Raw genomic sequence first — 12,737 nt, forward strand, 5'->3', positions numbered from 1 at the left:
GTAATTTACCCTGAAGCTCAAATAAAAAAAAAGATCAAAATGTGTTTGAAGAGTTTTTAATAATTCACACAATAAAATCATCAGGTCTGATTAGATTAATTATTAAAAACTCCAAAAGAAAATGAGGAAGTCAGCGTCAGGAGACGCAGATCCAGTCAGCTGGTCAAGATATCAACAGCAGCTCTGAGGAACCTCTTGAATCCACTCCATGACCATGTCCACCAGCTTCTGAGGGAATCATCTTTATTAATGGATTTAATTTTTTGGAGTTCAACATTCATCAACTGAATGATGGTAGACCAAACTTTATTTGTCATGTCGTTTATTTTTTCTCCTTAAAAGCTTTCAGAATTGAAACAGAAACTCTGTCAGGTCACAGATGCAGCAACATGACATCATTAAATGAATAAAAAAGGGGTGGGGCATGTGGTGCACCATCAGAGGGAATGTTGAATGGCGGCACTGATGCCACAACTGGACAAGAATAAGAGGTTTAGCATTCAAAGCTGCCCACAGTCGGCGATGATGACATTGGCCTTGGGTTTGCCGCTCTGGCTACCGTACGAGTCCATGGTCTCCACCAGCTCCATCCCCTCCACCACCTTTCCAAACACCACGTGCTTCCCATCGAGCCTGCCAGGACACACAGCAGGTCAGTGACCAACAACACACAAGTCACACAAACTACACAAAGGTGGGATCAATGGCGCTGCCACTATTGCATTACAAATGTTTTCTGATGGTCTCTGCCACGCATACTGATGGTCACATGAAGAATGTGGTCAGGGAAAGTTTCCCTCAGTCACAACTGATCTGGGCTAAAGAACCTTCGGGTTCTCTATGAAGGTTCTTACCACTGTGTTTTGGCTGTGCAGATGAAGAACTGGGACCCGTTAGTGTTTGGGCCAGCGTTGGCCATGGACAGAATCCCTGGCCCCGTATGCTTCAAGATGAAGTTCTCATCTTCAAACTTGTTGCCATAGATGGATTTTCCACCAGTTCCATTGTGGTTGGTAAAATCACCTCCCTGGGGTCAAGACAACCAAGATCAGAGATCCACCAATGAGCCAGCAGCTGGACACATGGAGCTGGACTCACCTGGCACATGAACTGAGGAATGATGCGGTGAAAGGTGGAGCCTTTGTAGCCGAAGCCCTTCTCACCAGTGCAGAGGGCCCGGAAGTTCTCAGCAGTTTTAGGAACCACATCCGCATGGAGCTGCAGAAAGAGAACAATCCAGTCAGAATTGTGACCCCATAGAGTTATACTTAACCACAAGTCTGGAAAAAGACTCAGTGGTTTCATGATCAGCACCCGAAGAAATCTGAGCTAGTTCAAATCTACAGGGTGCTAAAGAGGAGCAGTTGACCAAACGTTCATCTCCAAACCAGGACACAACAGGAACAACATTAACACCCGAAATAACCCGACAACAAGCACCAAACCTCACGCACAAACGTGCATGTAAAGGCCGGAGGTTCGCCGCAAATACCAGCTGCAATAATGTGGAAATAATATAATAATAATAATCCCGCACCAGTTTATGGTGATAATAACAATAACCACGCACCAGCTAGCTTGCTAAGGCTTTGGAGTGTTGTATAACGTTCTTGTTGCTGGGAGACACAAAAGGCTAAAGGTTGATGGCCCCCCAAGCACCGTGGAACTTTCCAGAAAAGCACTGAGGAACCGGCGACGTTATCCTCACGAGAGGGGAACGCCTCGAGGACAGCTGGGTCCCGCATCCTTCTGAATCTGGTGACAGAGGCGGGACTCTGCGGTGATTCACGTGTGCGTGACAAAGGCCGGGCTGCTCTTTATCTGCGCAGCTTTGCATTACCCGCTATGCTAACGGCTGCCTGGGCCGTTATTTGGCCATTGAGGTTTCTCTTGCATTTAAAGGCCACAGCTCACCCGCTGTTATAACGCAAACTAGTCCACTGCATGTACATTACAAAGCTCTTTATAGGAATGTGAGGTTTCGGAGGTACCGTTAGGCGCTTGAGTTTGACGCGTAAACGAAGTGACTCGCGACAGGAAGGCTGCGGAATGAAGGAAACGGTGGAAAATCGCTGGATCAGGGGCGGCGGGCTCCGCCGCGGGGCCTGTGGGCCAACAATGCCGGGGCTGACATGCTTACTTTGCGTTACAGGTAAAGGTTTACCTCCATCACAATGCGGCCCACTGGCTTGCCATTGGCGGCGATGTCGAAGAACACTCTTGGATTCGCCATTGCAGCAGACAGGACTGGAGCAGAGTGACGTCCGGCGAGGGAACGAAGGTGGTCGCAAGAGCAGAAAAAGGGGGACCGCAGCGGATTTACTTTATATAACACGCCGGTGGGCGGTAAAATTCAGCTAATCACAGCTGCCAAAAAAAAAACCTGACAGCTGTATCAACCAATCAAAATGCAGCTGATCCCGCCTTACTCCTTTCTGTCGTGGACGAGCGTTAGACCCTATCTTGACCCCGCCCCTTTTGTTGTATCCGGTCCAGCAAACAAGGCTGGAGCCGGAGTCTCCACAGAGCGCACGCGCGTGAGTTCAGACCCGCAGTCCGTGCACGTGATCGATGAGCCAGGAGATCAAGGGTGCACGCAACCGTGGTACGCACAGTGAGAGGAGAAGTCTGACCCGTTCGGAGTTTTTGACAAACCGAAAAGGGTGGAAAAGTATCAGGTGCTTACTGGGACAGTGCCATTAAGCACCTGGTGCTGTGCAACATAAGGCTTTAGGATGAGGTCTGCCATCAGAGGTCAAAAGATCAGTCACTTATGCAAAACATCACATTTGTCTATGAATTCTACAAATCCAAAAAACCCGAACTGATTCTGAGAGGAAAAATCCACAAAAGCAGAAGACACCAGTTGGAAATTATTCCCCATCCTGCAGCATCACGGAGGGATCTGCAGCCGGGCAGTGACCAGTCAACCCCATAGTGAAGTTCTAGTGTAACAAGACCTCTGCCAGAAGTTGTGGTGCAATAACACCTCTTCCGGTAGTTCAGGTGTAATAACCCTGCTGGTAGTTGTGGAGTAATAAGACCTCTACTGTTAGTTCTCGTGTAATAACACATCTGTCTGAGCAGTCTGCTTTCCTCTAATCCCAGCATGGCGTGTTGTCCATGTACCCCTGAAGTGTGGTTGATATGCCATGGTCAAGGTGTTTTTGGTTCCTGATGCTTCAGCTTCTCTGGGGATTCAAGCAGCACCTTTGTCTTTCCAGTGTGTTTATTAAATTACAAAGTTTATCAGGACTATTAGCATGACTGAATCACACAACGCCATTGTGTACAGTCGAACTTGTTCCTGGTGACTTGGCAGAACAAAAACGCCACGACGGTCCGTAAAGTCTCTTTACACCAAACAGGAAGAAGAGGAGGATGAAGATGGAACAATCTGCAGCTGCCGCGACTCTTCATCATTCCTCATTGGTTCACTTTGGCCCCAGTTAAAGATTCTACATCGAGAACGTTTTCACTCAGCCAGTGAGGTCGATGGGCATCAGACGGGAATATATCTGTACAATATTCCAGCTCTAACCCAACAAACCAGTATTCTAGTATTCACTCTGAAGGTTCTGTTCTGACTTTCATCACTGGATTTCAAAGATGCAGATTTTGGACAAAAAGTAAAAATCTAAAATCATATCTGGATCATCTTCTGCAGCTCAGGAAAATAGTTTTGTCTAAAATCAGAGCTAAACTAACTTTGTCCTTTTCTCCCACAGATGCAGCATCCAGCACTGATGGCAGATCTCAGATCTGGCTGAGTGAAAAAGAAGAAACCGTTCCCAAAAGAGCATCTGGGCCCCTTCACTGTTGGACGGGACCACGCGTCTCTGGCTGGTTTCCTGGTGGTGGAATGAAGGATGAGGACTCTAAACTGTTTGAGAATTGAAATAAAGAGTTGATGTCACATGAGAGGCCTCAGATGTTCAGCTATGTTGGGGGAGACACAGCTGTTGGTGGAGTACAGGTGACTTTAGTTGTTCTCAAACAGAGAGAGCAGGTCATCACTGTTGTTGTTGGGAAGGTCCGGGGGTCCCAGGTAGGACAGCAACTCATCCGGGTTGGTCAAATCTGGAAGCAACTGTGGAAACACGACTCATCAGAACACACTGAACACACAGACACACACACACAGTGTATTCCCCCCACCCGGTGACACTCCAAGTAACAGACTGGTTTCAACTCACATCCAGAGTGGGTTCTGAAACCTCTGCAGACCCAGCGAGACCAAAGGAGCCATCACCCTGAAGATGAGGGGTCTGGTTGCTGCGCTGCACCATCTGGTTGGTGCTCCCATGATGGGTGTTACCATGAAGACCCTGTGACTGTTGCTGAGAGAGGGTAGCACCGTGGGAGGCAGAGTCCACATGTCCTGATATCTGGAGAGGAGGATTAAAAAAGGGAGGAGTCCCATCTGACACTGAGAGCATGAAGGTGATGTAGCTCCGCCCACAGTTTCAGGTGGCGATGTTCTGCTGCTGCGCTAGTGACCAATCTGCACCGACACACAACCAAATAAACATGTGTTACCTGTCCAGCCAGGGAGTGAGGAGGAAGCTTGTCAGGGGTTAGGAGTGCACTGGAGAGCTCAGACTGGTAAGACAGGGGGGGGGGGCCAGGGGAAGAGAAGTCTCGTCCAACTCCTGGAGTCCCAGGACCAGTGAAGTCTGAGAAACCAGTAGACTGACTGTGATAGGACGGAGCTGAGGGCACAGACAAACAGATTAATGGATTCACCGTCCTTTATGGATCAGACTGTGACTGATGGCTGACGGATCTGGTCGATCACCTGTTCCAGAGTATTCTTGCGTGTTGTTGCTGTTGCTGCCCCCCCCTGATGGCAGGGAAGAGAATGGCATCGGGGATGAGGAGGAAGACGAAGGGGTGGGGCCAAGCGAGGCTATCATCTCCATGACACTGGGAAGGACCATGTGACTGGGACTGAGTGTCCGGCAGCGCTTCAGGACGGGACCATCAGACTCCTCTTTGATATGGAGGTCCGGTTTTACAGGAACTGGTTTCCAGCTGCAGACTGGGTCAATGGTGATCTCCTCATACTCTGAACTGAGAAGGAGATCACAGTTTTGAAGAGGCTGGCTAATTTTGCTGATAACAGTTCAGCTCAACCAAGGCTTGCTGTTGTTTAATAGGCTAATGTCTGTTAGCCAGTCAGAGAAGTTTGTGTGTTGATTTGAACTTGGTGTTCTGCAGAATATGTTTCTTACTTCTGAACATAGATGAGGATTCCCAACATGTACTGGTCAACCTCCAGACCTTCCAGAAGAGCCGTTTTACTGCACACAGGACACACAGGTTACAGACACACCCAAGCATGGTTGGGTGTTGATAATGCTCGTTTCATACTTGCACACGGGACATCTCCATGTTCCTCTCTCACAGTTGAGCTGCAGGTATGACTCCAGATCAAAACACTGTCGACAAATTCATCACACTCTTCTTCAGTAAACCCGATACAAGCATGATCTGCTACTGTGACGTCACAGGCGGTGGAGCTCTGTGATTGGCTGCTGTCCTGACCTGGATGTGTCTGCAGTCATGACCTCTGGCAGGCAGCTGGATGCGGCGGAAGGTGATTGGACACTTTAAAGACACTCTGATGGCAGTCTGCTCCACACCATCCTCGCCGTTCAGTCCAGGGGTTCCAGGAATGGAACCACTGCTGAAGTTCCTCTTGACTGAACCGACGGAAAAAACAACCAGTTACTTCCTGTTCCAGGAACTGTAGACAGACACCTGTACAGGAGCAAACTGAGCCTAGAACCATCTACCGTAATTTCCGGACTATAGAGCGCACCTGATTATAAACCGCATAATCAAATTTTAGAAAGAAAATCAATTTTGTACTTACACAAGCCACACCGGATTTTAAGCCGCAGGTATCCCAAGTAGTATATGAAAAATTAGATCGAAAACATTCAGTACGGTAGATGTTTTTATTACCGTAAGAGACGAGTCACTGACGAGTGACAGACAGGTAAGAAACAACAGCCACTCTTTTCACTAGTATGTTTATACAGAGACCTTAAATCCAAATTTTATCACGTCGGGATTTTTTAACCTTTCTTTTAATTTAATCCGTTTAGCAACATAAATTTATTGTACCGGTAAATGCTTTTTTTTCTAACGGTGTCTGTAATGCAGCTACCTTGAAATATACATTTGTATCAGCTACACACAAATGTTGTTTATGCTTTTTTACTCAAACAATGAACAATCTAAAACTCCCCGATGGCCCACCTCTAAAATCACCGCGGCCCCCTGCTCTCTGTGTGTTGACCCAGTCTTCCAGAATGTTTTCAAGCTCGGTCCACCTGCGATGTTTACGTCTAAGAGCTTTTGTTGTCTTTTTGCTTTCGATCAGTTCTTCAGGCAGGCGTCTCAACCTTTTCCCCATTGATTATCGTAATGTATGCCAAGATTACGCGCGCCAGCTTGATTTCCTTCTTCAACCACCAGAGTGATCGCTTTTAACTTAAAAGTCGCATCATATGCTTTTCTTCTAGTATTTTCCTTGTTGATGAGGGTTAGTAAAAATGACTGATTCACAATAGTTGTGATAGTGCGCCACGAAAAAAAACATAAATAAGCCGCACTGTAGAATAAGCCGCAATGTTTAAAGTGTAGGAAAAAAGTAGCGGCTTATAGTCTGGAAATTACGGTACATCTGTTCTTTGAGATTCATTACTTTCATTCTTTTCTGACAGTTTTATCATTTGAAGAAACACAACACAAATTTTGGCAAAAAAAAAAAAAAAAAAAAAATCAAAGATGTCTGAGGGTCAGAGGTCAGGTCAGAGGTCACTGAAAGATAAAGGATGAAAGGAAGTTTTCTTACTTTTGGTGACGCAGTGTTCTGCAGGCAGCAGCCTCTTCTTCATCAGACCCTGTAGCACCGAACGGACAGACGGACGATGGACAAGCTGCATGACGAACAGGTGAGACTGGACATGAACAGGATAGAGTCCAGGTTAGGGAATGTACTAAAACTCTGACAGTCCTCACAAAGGTAGAAGAACAAGGATGTGTGTACCACTCACACAACAACAGGCAGTCACAGTGATCTGGATGGTGTTCCTGCCCGGCTGACACACTTGTTTCAGGTACAAAGGCTTGTGGGAGGTTTTGTTGTCTCCTCTCTCAATCGTGAGAGGAGTCGCGTTGACACTCACCTGAGGAAGAGGAAGGAAAGCAGGAGGAGGAGAAAGAAGAGGATGAGCAAGAGGTGGAGAAAAGAGAGGAGAAAAGGAAGAGGAAGACGAGAAAGAGGAAGAGGAAGAGGATGGTAAAGACCAAAATACATAAAAACAAAGATCAGAGTGTTGAAGGTCAGACCTGGACAGAGGCCGGCCAGTTGGTGTTCATCTGCCGATCCTCATGGTGGTAACACTTAAACTGGAGCTCCAGGTCTGGTCTGCAATACACACACACCCACACGCAGATACAAACACACACACAGATACAAAAACACACACAGGGTCAGTTTATTAATTGAGTCCTGAAATGTTTGATTTAGAATTAAACAGTTAAAAGAGTTTTGAAAAATGACCATTAGCTTAAACCCATTTGGTTTAAAACCATTTCATTTTGTCTACCAAGGTTCAGGAACCATAGCGGATTCTGCCATTTTGTGTGTGTGAGTGCGTGAGTGTGTGCGTTCACCTCATGATGAGTGTTTTGTAGACAGAGTCTCGCAGCTGGAAGACATGGTTACTGACGGCCAGGTTGTGCTCTAGCCTAAAGGGCTCCAGCACGACGCCGTCTCGCACCGGGAACGTCAGCCGCAGGTCGTCACTAGGGTTACCTGTAGGACCACAGGACATGAGTGTGTGTGAAACTATGGGCTGATTACAGATGTTCTGCTGTTGTGCACACCTGACCGTTCACACACATTCACATTAGAGATGATCGCTAGCAATAGGGTGATCCTGAACATCTGCACCCAATCATTGTACCTGTAGGAGGAGGGGGCAGGGCCGCCATATTGGGTTTGATGTCCGACAGGAACGAAGACGGAGCTGGTTTCATGTCACTGCTGCCAGGTGACACGTAGGGTGGAGCCATGGAGCTACCTGGGGTAATGGGAGGGGTCGGGTTTCCAGGAACTGGAGAAGAAGGGTAACCTGGCAACCCTCGACCATGCTGAGGGGGGGAAGAGAAACAGAGAGCGAAAGTTTTCATGTTTAGTTGGTAATTTAAGTTCAGTTTGAACATTTACATTGTAGTTGAGGAAACTCACCCCAGAAGGCTGATTGAAGGTGTTGTACATGCCACCAGCACCCCCTGTTGCCAGTGCATTTAAACCCCCTCCCTGACTGCTAAAGTGGTCCTGCTGGACAGACAGAAACATGTTTATCTCTCTCTCCCACACTCACATACACAGACTAAGTTTTACCTTGTAGTATTGAGAGTTGGGGGGTCCGGCGGGGGGGTACTGCTGTAGTGGCATCTTTGGGCCCTGATAAGAGGGGGAGGAACCAGATCGATGTGGGGCTGGACCACTGTGACCTAGAGATGCACACAAGGTTCAGCACCTTCCCAATGACACCAGGTTCTGGGAACAGTTTCATCATCCTCATGTTTTCATGCCAGACCTGGGTGGTACTGCATACTGGGGCCAGAATACGGCCCGGGCCCTGCATGACTGCCACCTGCCGAACCAGGCATGGAGCCACCAGCCATTAGGTTGACGCTGGAGCTGACAGGGACACCGTACTGCTGAGACATTCCAGGAAAAGCCTGAGGAGACGGTGAGGAAGAAAACCTTTGGTTCTGCATGATTCTAAACACACTGAAACTGAACCTGACTGGATCTGAACTTACAGGTTCTGACTCACCTCAGAGCTGTATGGGCGTTTTAGGCCCTGTGGGGGCCTGAGGTGGCCCTGCTGAGGTCCTGGCCCATACTGAGGGACCCTCTGAGGTCCAACTCCTGGCCCATACATGGGCCCCATGGAAGCTGGTCCCCTGGTGGGTCCAGGCCCAGGTCCCATACCTCCGGGGGGAGCACGGGGGCCAGAATGGGCCATAAACTGGTTGTTATAAGCAGGACCTCCCATCTGACACATGCACACGCATTAGGTTCTTTCATCACGATCATGTAAAACTGGACAAACTTATCAGAAGTAAATTTCAAGAGGAAAAAAAAAATCTGGATTAGCTGCTCACCTGCCCGTAACTCAGTTCCTGATTCTGTTTCTCCTGGATAGCAGCCACAGTTGCCGTGGCAGTTGCCGTAGCCGTAGCAGCAGCCGCTGCAACAGCAGCTGCGGCAGCCTGTGTGAAGTCAGCTGACCCTCTGGAACCTCCAGGGTTGGAGGGGTAACTGAGAGCATATGAACAAGTGTCAGAAAAGAGATGCTGATATTCTAGTCACAAGAATGTTTTTCAAATGAAAAGTGTCAAATTTACAGTTATTTTTTAAAACTTAAAGCTCAGATTTAAAACCAACTGAAGTCTGGATGTGGGAACACGTGTATGGGACCATCTGTGTGGGACCACCTGTAACTGACCACCAAATCTGGCAGGTTTCAGCCAATCAGAACCTCACTGATGGTGGCACCATGATGTCTCTGGTTGGTTATAAGCTGGGCAATAATAAAACTTGAAACTTCACTGTTTCAATCATTGTTGGTATAAAAGCATATGAAGATGAGCACCCACCTTCCTGTGTAACCCCCCGGGCCTCCAGCATAGCCACCACTCGTCCGGTTGTACATTCCCTGGTTCACGTAGCCTTTGCTGGGCTCTCCAAAGCCCTGCTGAGCAATGTAACCTCCAGGTGGTCCCCCTGCCATGCCAGGTCCGCCAGGACCCTGCATCATGGGCCCTCCACCTGCAGTGGCTCCTGGACCCATAACCCCCCCACCCAGTCCCTGCAGGACAGAGACAAATACATAACACGTCATCTGTTATGTTCAAATCCTCCCTAAACATTCACAACTTCTCTGATGGTGATGTCATACCTGGCTGGCAGAGGGATTGGTCACGCCCCAAACGGTAGTAACCACAGAGAGGGATCCTGCAGGCTGATTGGTGGGCTGCTGCCAGCTCGAGGGGTCATAGGGGTATGACCCATCACTGCACACAGACATAAGCTGGTTGTGAAACCCCTCCCTGTTCCCTAAATAGTGCACTAAGTAGGGAGGACCATTTTGTAGGGGCGTCTGAATGTTAAGTGAGGATCACTATAGTCTCAGTATGCACAATGTATCCCACAATTCACTGTAAAATCTAGCCAAGGAAAATACCCCATCATCCTTTATGGTGGCATGTGATACGTTTGACATGATTCTTTACTGTGTGAGTGTGTGTTACTGTGCACCTGTGTGAGTGTGAGTGTGCACCTGTGTGGGTTATTGGCCAGACCCGCCTTCATCTGGTTGAGAGGGTTCATAATGGGAGCCGCTGATTGGCTGGGATCCACTCAGACAGACAGACAGACTCCTGCCAGACAGTCAAACATTTCTGTCAGCGTAGAACTTCATTTCCCATACCCCACTTCTGTCCTCCACATCACTGGTGCATAATTAAAGAAATAAAGTGTGCAGCTGTGTGTGAGTTTAGGATGTCACAAACTCCTAGTCAACCGATGAATCTCATGGAACCTAAAATCTTACATTATATATGTGTTATCTAGGATAATGTTATCTGGCATAACATTTGTGTCTGACTGGAGGATACAGTTCAGGTCTCTTCATCCAGTTTGTGCATCACATCTGCCTCTGAACCGTCGGTACCAACAGCCGATCCCTCCTGTTGTATCTTAACCCTGTTGTGCAGGACCGACTGTTGTCTGGTTCCTCCTTCATGTCACACACCAGTGTTTTACTGTGCTCCTTATGGTCACAGTCAAATGGACCATTATCCTGCACGTTCTATACATTTGATTAAATTATTCAAAGTGCACCAACAATTTCAACAATCATGGGGGTTGGAGACTAAAAGAGAAGTGTAAAACTCATTTGTCAGGAGTTAGTTTTTTCCCCCCCATGAAATCAAATCTGAACAGATCAGTCCCACCAGTGACTGACTGGTTACACACTTGATCACATCTTGTGAAGATGACCCAGTAAAGCTGGCACGTTTATGGAATGGACAGACGGACAGAGGCAGCGGGACCGGTGAGGAAGTCCAGCCGAAGCTCAGAAAGGTTTAAACCAGACCTGCTGACATGATGTTACCGTTGAAATGGATCCGAGAGCCAGTTTAATCAACTCTGGTGCTACCAGGCCACTGCTAATCTGCTTAACTAACTCCTCTCACCAGCGTGCACGTCAAACAAGCATTCGCACTGGACCTAAATTAGGACCCATTTATGGAAAATACATGTAAAGAATGGAGTCAGCTGCTCCGAAACATCGTCCAAACACTGGAAAAGAGGCAAAAACCTCACACAGTATGAAAGAGTCGGGGGACATTTTGAGCCTCCTCGGTGCAGCAGTCTTAGCTAAGGCTAATAGGCTAATGAGCGGCGGTTAGGAAAAGCAGTTATTCCTGCTGTAGCACCTCTGTTAGCTTAGCATGGTAGAAGACAGCTGCCAATATCAGTCGACTATGCACCAATGTCGCAACAACAAAAACACTAAGGAATTTATCCGCTTGATGCGCCCAGTTGGCTTTGACGTCAAACAGCTAACAGCTAACCCAGCAGACTATGACAATGGGATGCTACCAGGCTAACAGTTAGCCAAATCTCGCTCCTTCCTCAAAAACAAAGTGCTCAGTAAAACGTGGAACCATTTTCTGATTAAACGTTTGATTTCAAACAGAGAAAAACGTGCAAAATGAAATGTGTTTTTATCTGCTAACCCACCTCCTCGACGTCCACGGTGCCAGGGCACCGCTCCAGGTCTCGGCAGACAGAGGGTCCTCTGGGCCTCCAGGACAGTCAGCGGGACGGAGGTGGTGACTACTGCGAGGCCCAGATACAACCTGTCCCGGGAAGAGAAAATCCACACAGGCCGACCAAAAGCTCCGGTACCCTGGTTTTAGCTCCAGCCGGTTAGCCGTCCCTGCTGTACGGCCACTGCTTCTGGTTACCCGACCTGAGGAGCCAACACCATCCCCCGCAGCTCTAACGCGAATCAGCCCCAATAAATTAGGCGGATGGAGCTGGAGAGGCTGACGGGAAACAAGCGTGTTTCTACCATAAACTGCGTCCAATCTACGGTTACGTCTGGCGGAGAGAACAGGCAGGTCGAGAGACACCTACACACTGACAGGGAGGGGGAGAGAGGGAGGAGGGGGTAGACCAACAAGCACACATTCCTGCATGTACCTCGGTTTAAACATCAGCACCATAGGGGAAAAGGGGCACTGCCAGTAAATGTATATTTAGCATAATTTTGTCTAATGCGGTTTCATCTTGATCAGGTAATTCCTGGTAAACGCGGTTGCTAGCTTGCCAAGTGTCTCTATACACCAGAATTTATATTACAGACTCACTTTTGATTGAACCAAAGCAGTCTGAGCCAGGTTAGCAGAGTTTTGGAAATCAACAGATGTCAGAAATCTTTGCATGACTATCAAATCCTTCTGTTCTTACCTCCACCAAGGTCACATGACCACTGGCGTATGTGACCAAAATGTGAACGAATTGAAAAGAAAATTTCAGGAAGAGCAGATTCCATTTGGTTGATGTTCTGTATCCGTGACTCCTGTCTGTATTTCCATTGTACCACGGCTATCAATCACGTTTCCAAGTTTTA

At 47.8% G+C, this 12,737-nt stretch overlaps 2 protein-coding genes across 3 annotated transcripts; both read right to left on the minus strand.

The window, feature by feature from the left end:
- Positions 1–40: 40 nt before the first annotated feature.
- Positions 41–2,324, minus strand: ppiaa (peptidylprolyl isomerase Aa (cyclophilin A)). The gene is made up of 4 exons (XM_011615302.2): positions 2,165–2,324; positions 1,099–1,218; positions 855–1,027; positions 41–633 (listed from the first exon to the last, which is right to left on the minus strand). Exons 1-4 carry the CDS (start codon positions 2,231–2,233, stop codon positions 501–503), a joined length of 495 nt encoding a protein of 164 aa, XP_011613604.1. The 5' UTR covers positions 2,234–2,324; the 3' UTR covers positions 41–500.
- An 887-nt stretch (positions 2,325–3,211) lies between these two features.
- Positions 3,212–12,685, minus strand: LOC101066736 (zinc finger MIZ domain-containing protein 2-like). 2 transcript variants are annotated; one of them, XM_011615304.2, is made up of 21 exons: positions 11,843–12,685; positions 10,374–10,473; positions 9,993–10,107; positions 9,691–9,902; positions 9,196–9,352; positions 8,865–9,086; positions 8,622–8,766; positions 8,423–8,535; positions 8,267–8,356; positions 7,983–8,169; positions 7,690–7,831; positions 7,363–7,441; positions 7,068–7,199; positions 6,866–6,971; positions 5,548–5,705; positions 5,374–5,441; positions 5,235–5,303; positions 4,799–5,073; positions 4,540–4,712; positions 4,197–4,388; positions 3,212–4,090 (listed from the first exon to the last, which is right to left on the minus strand). In XM_011615304.2, exons 2-21 carry the CDS (start codon positions 10,421–10,423, stop codon positions 3,983–3,985), a joined length of 2,793 nt encoding a protein of 930 aa, XP_011613606.1. In that variant the 5' UTR covers positions 10,424–10,473; positions 11,843–12,685; the 3' UTR covers positions 3,212–3,982. The 2 variants fall into 2 exon arrangements, with proteins under 2 accessions (XP_011613606.1, XP_011613605.1); XM_011615303.2 differs by having other exon boundaries at positions 8,267–8,359.
- Positions 12,686–12,737: the final 52 nt, after the last annotated feature.

The sequence above is a fragment of the Takifugu rubripes genome, chromosome 21, assembly GCF_901000725.2.
Source record: "Takifugu rubripes chromosome 21, fTakRub1.2, whole genome shotgun sequence".
Lineage (NCBI taxonomy): Eukaryota > Metazoa > Chordata > Actinopteri > Tetraodontiformes > Tetraodontidae > Takifugu > Takifugu rubripes.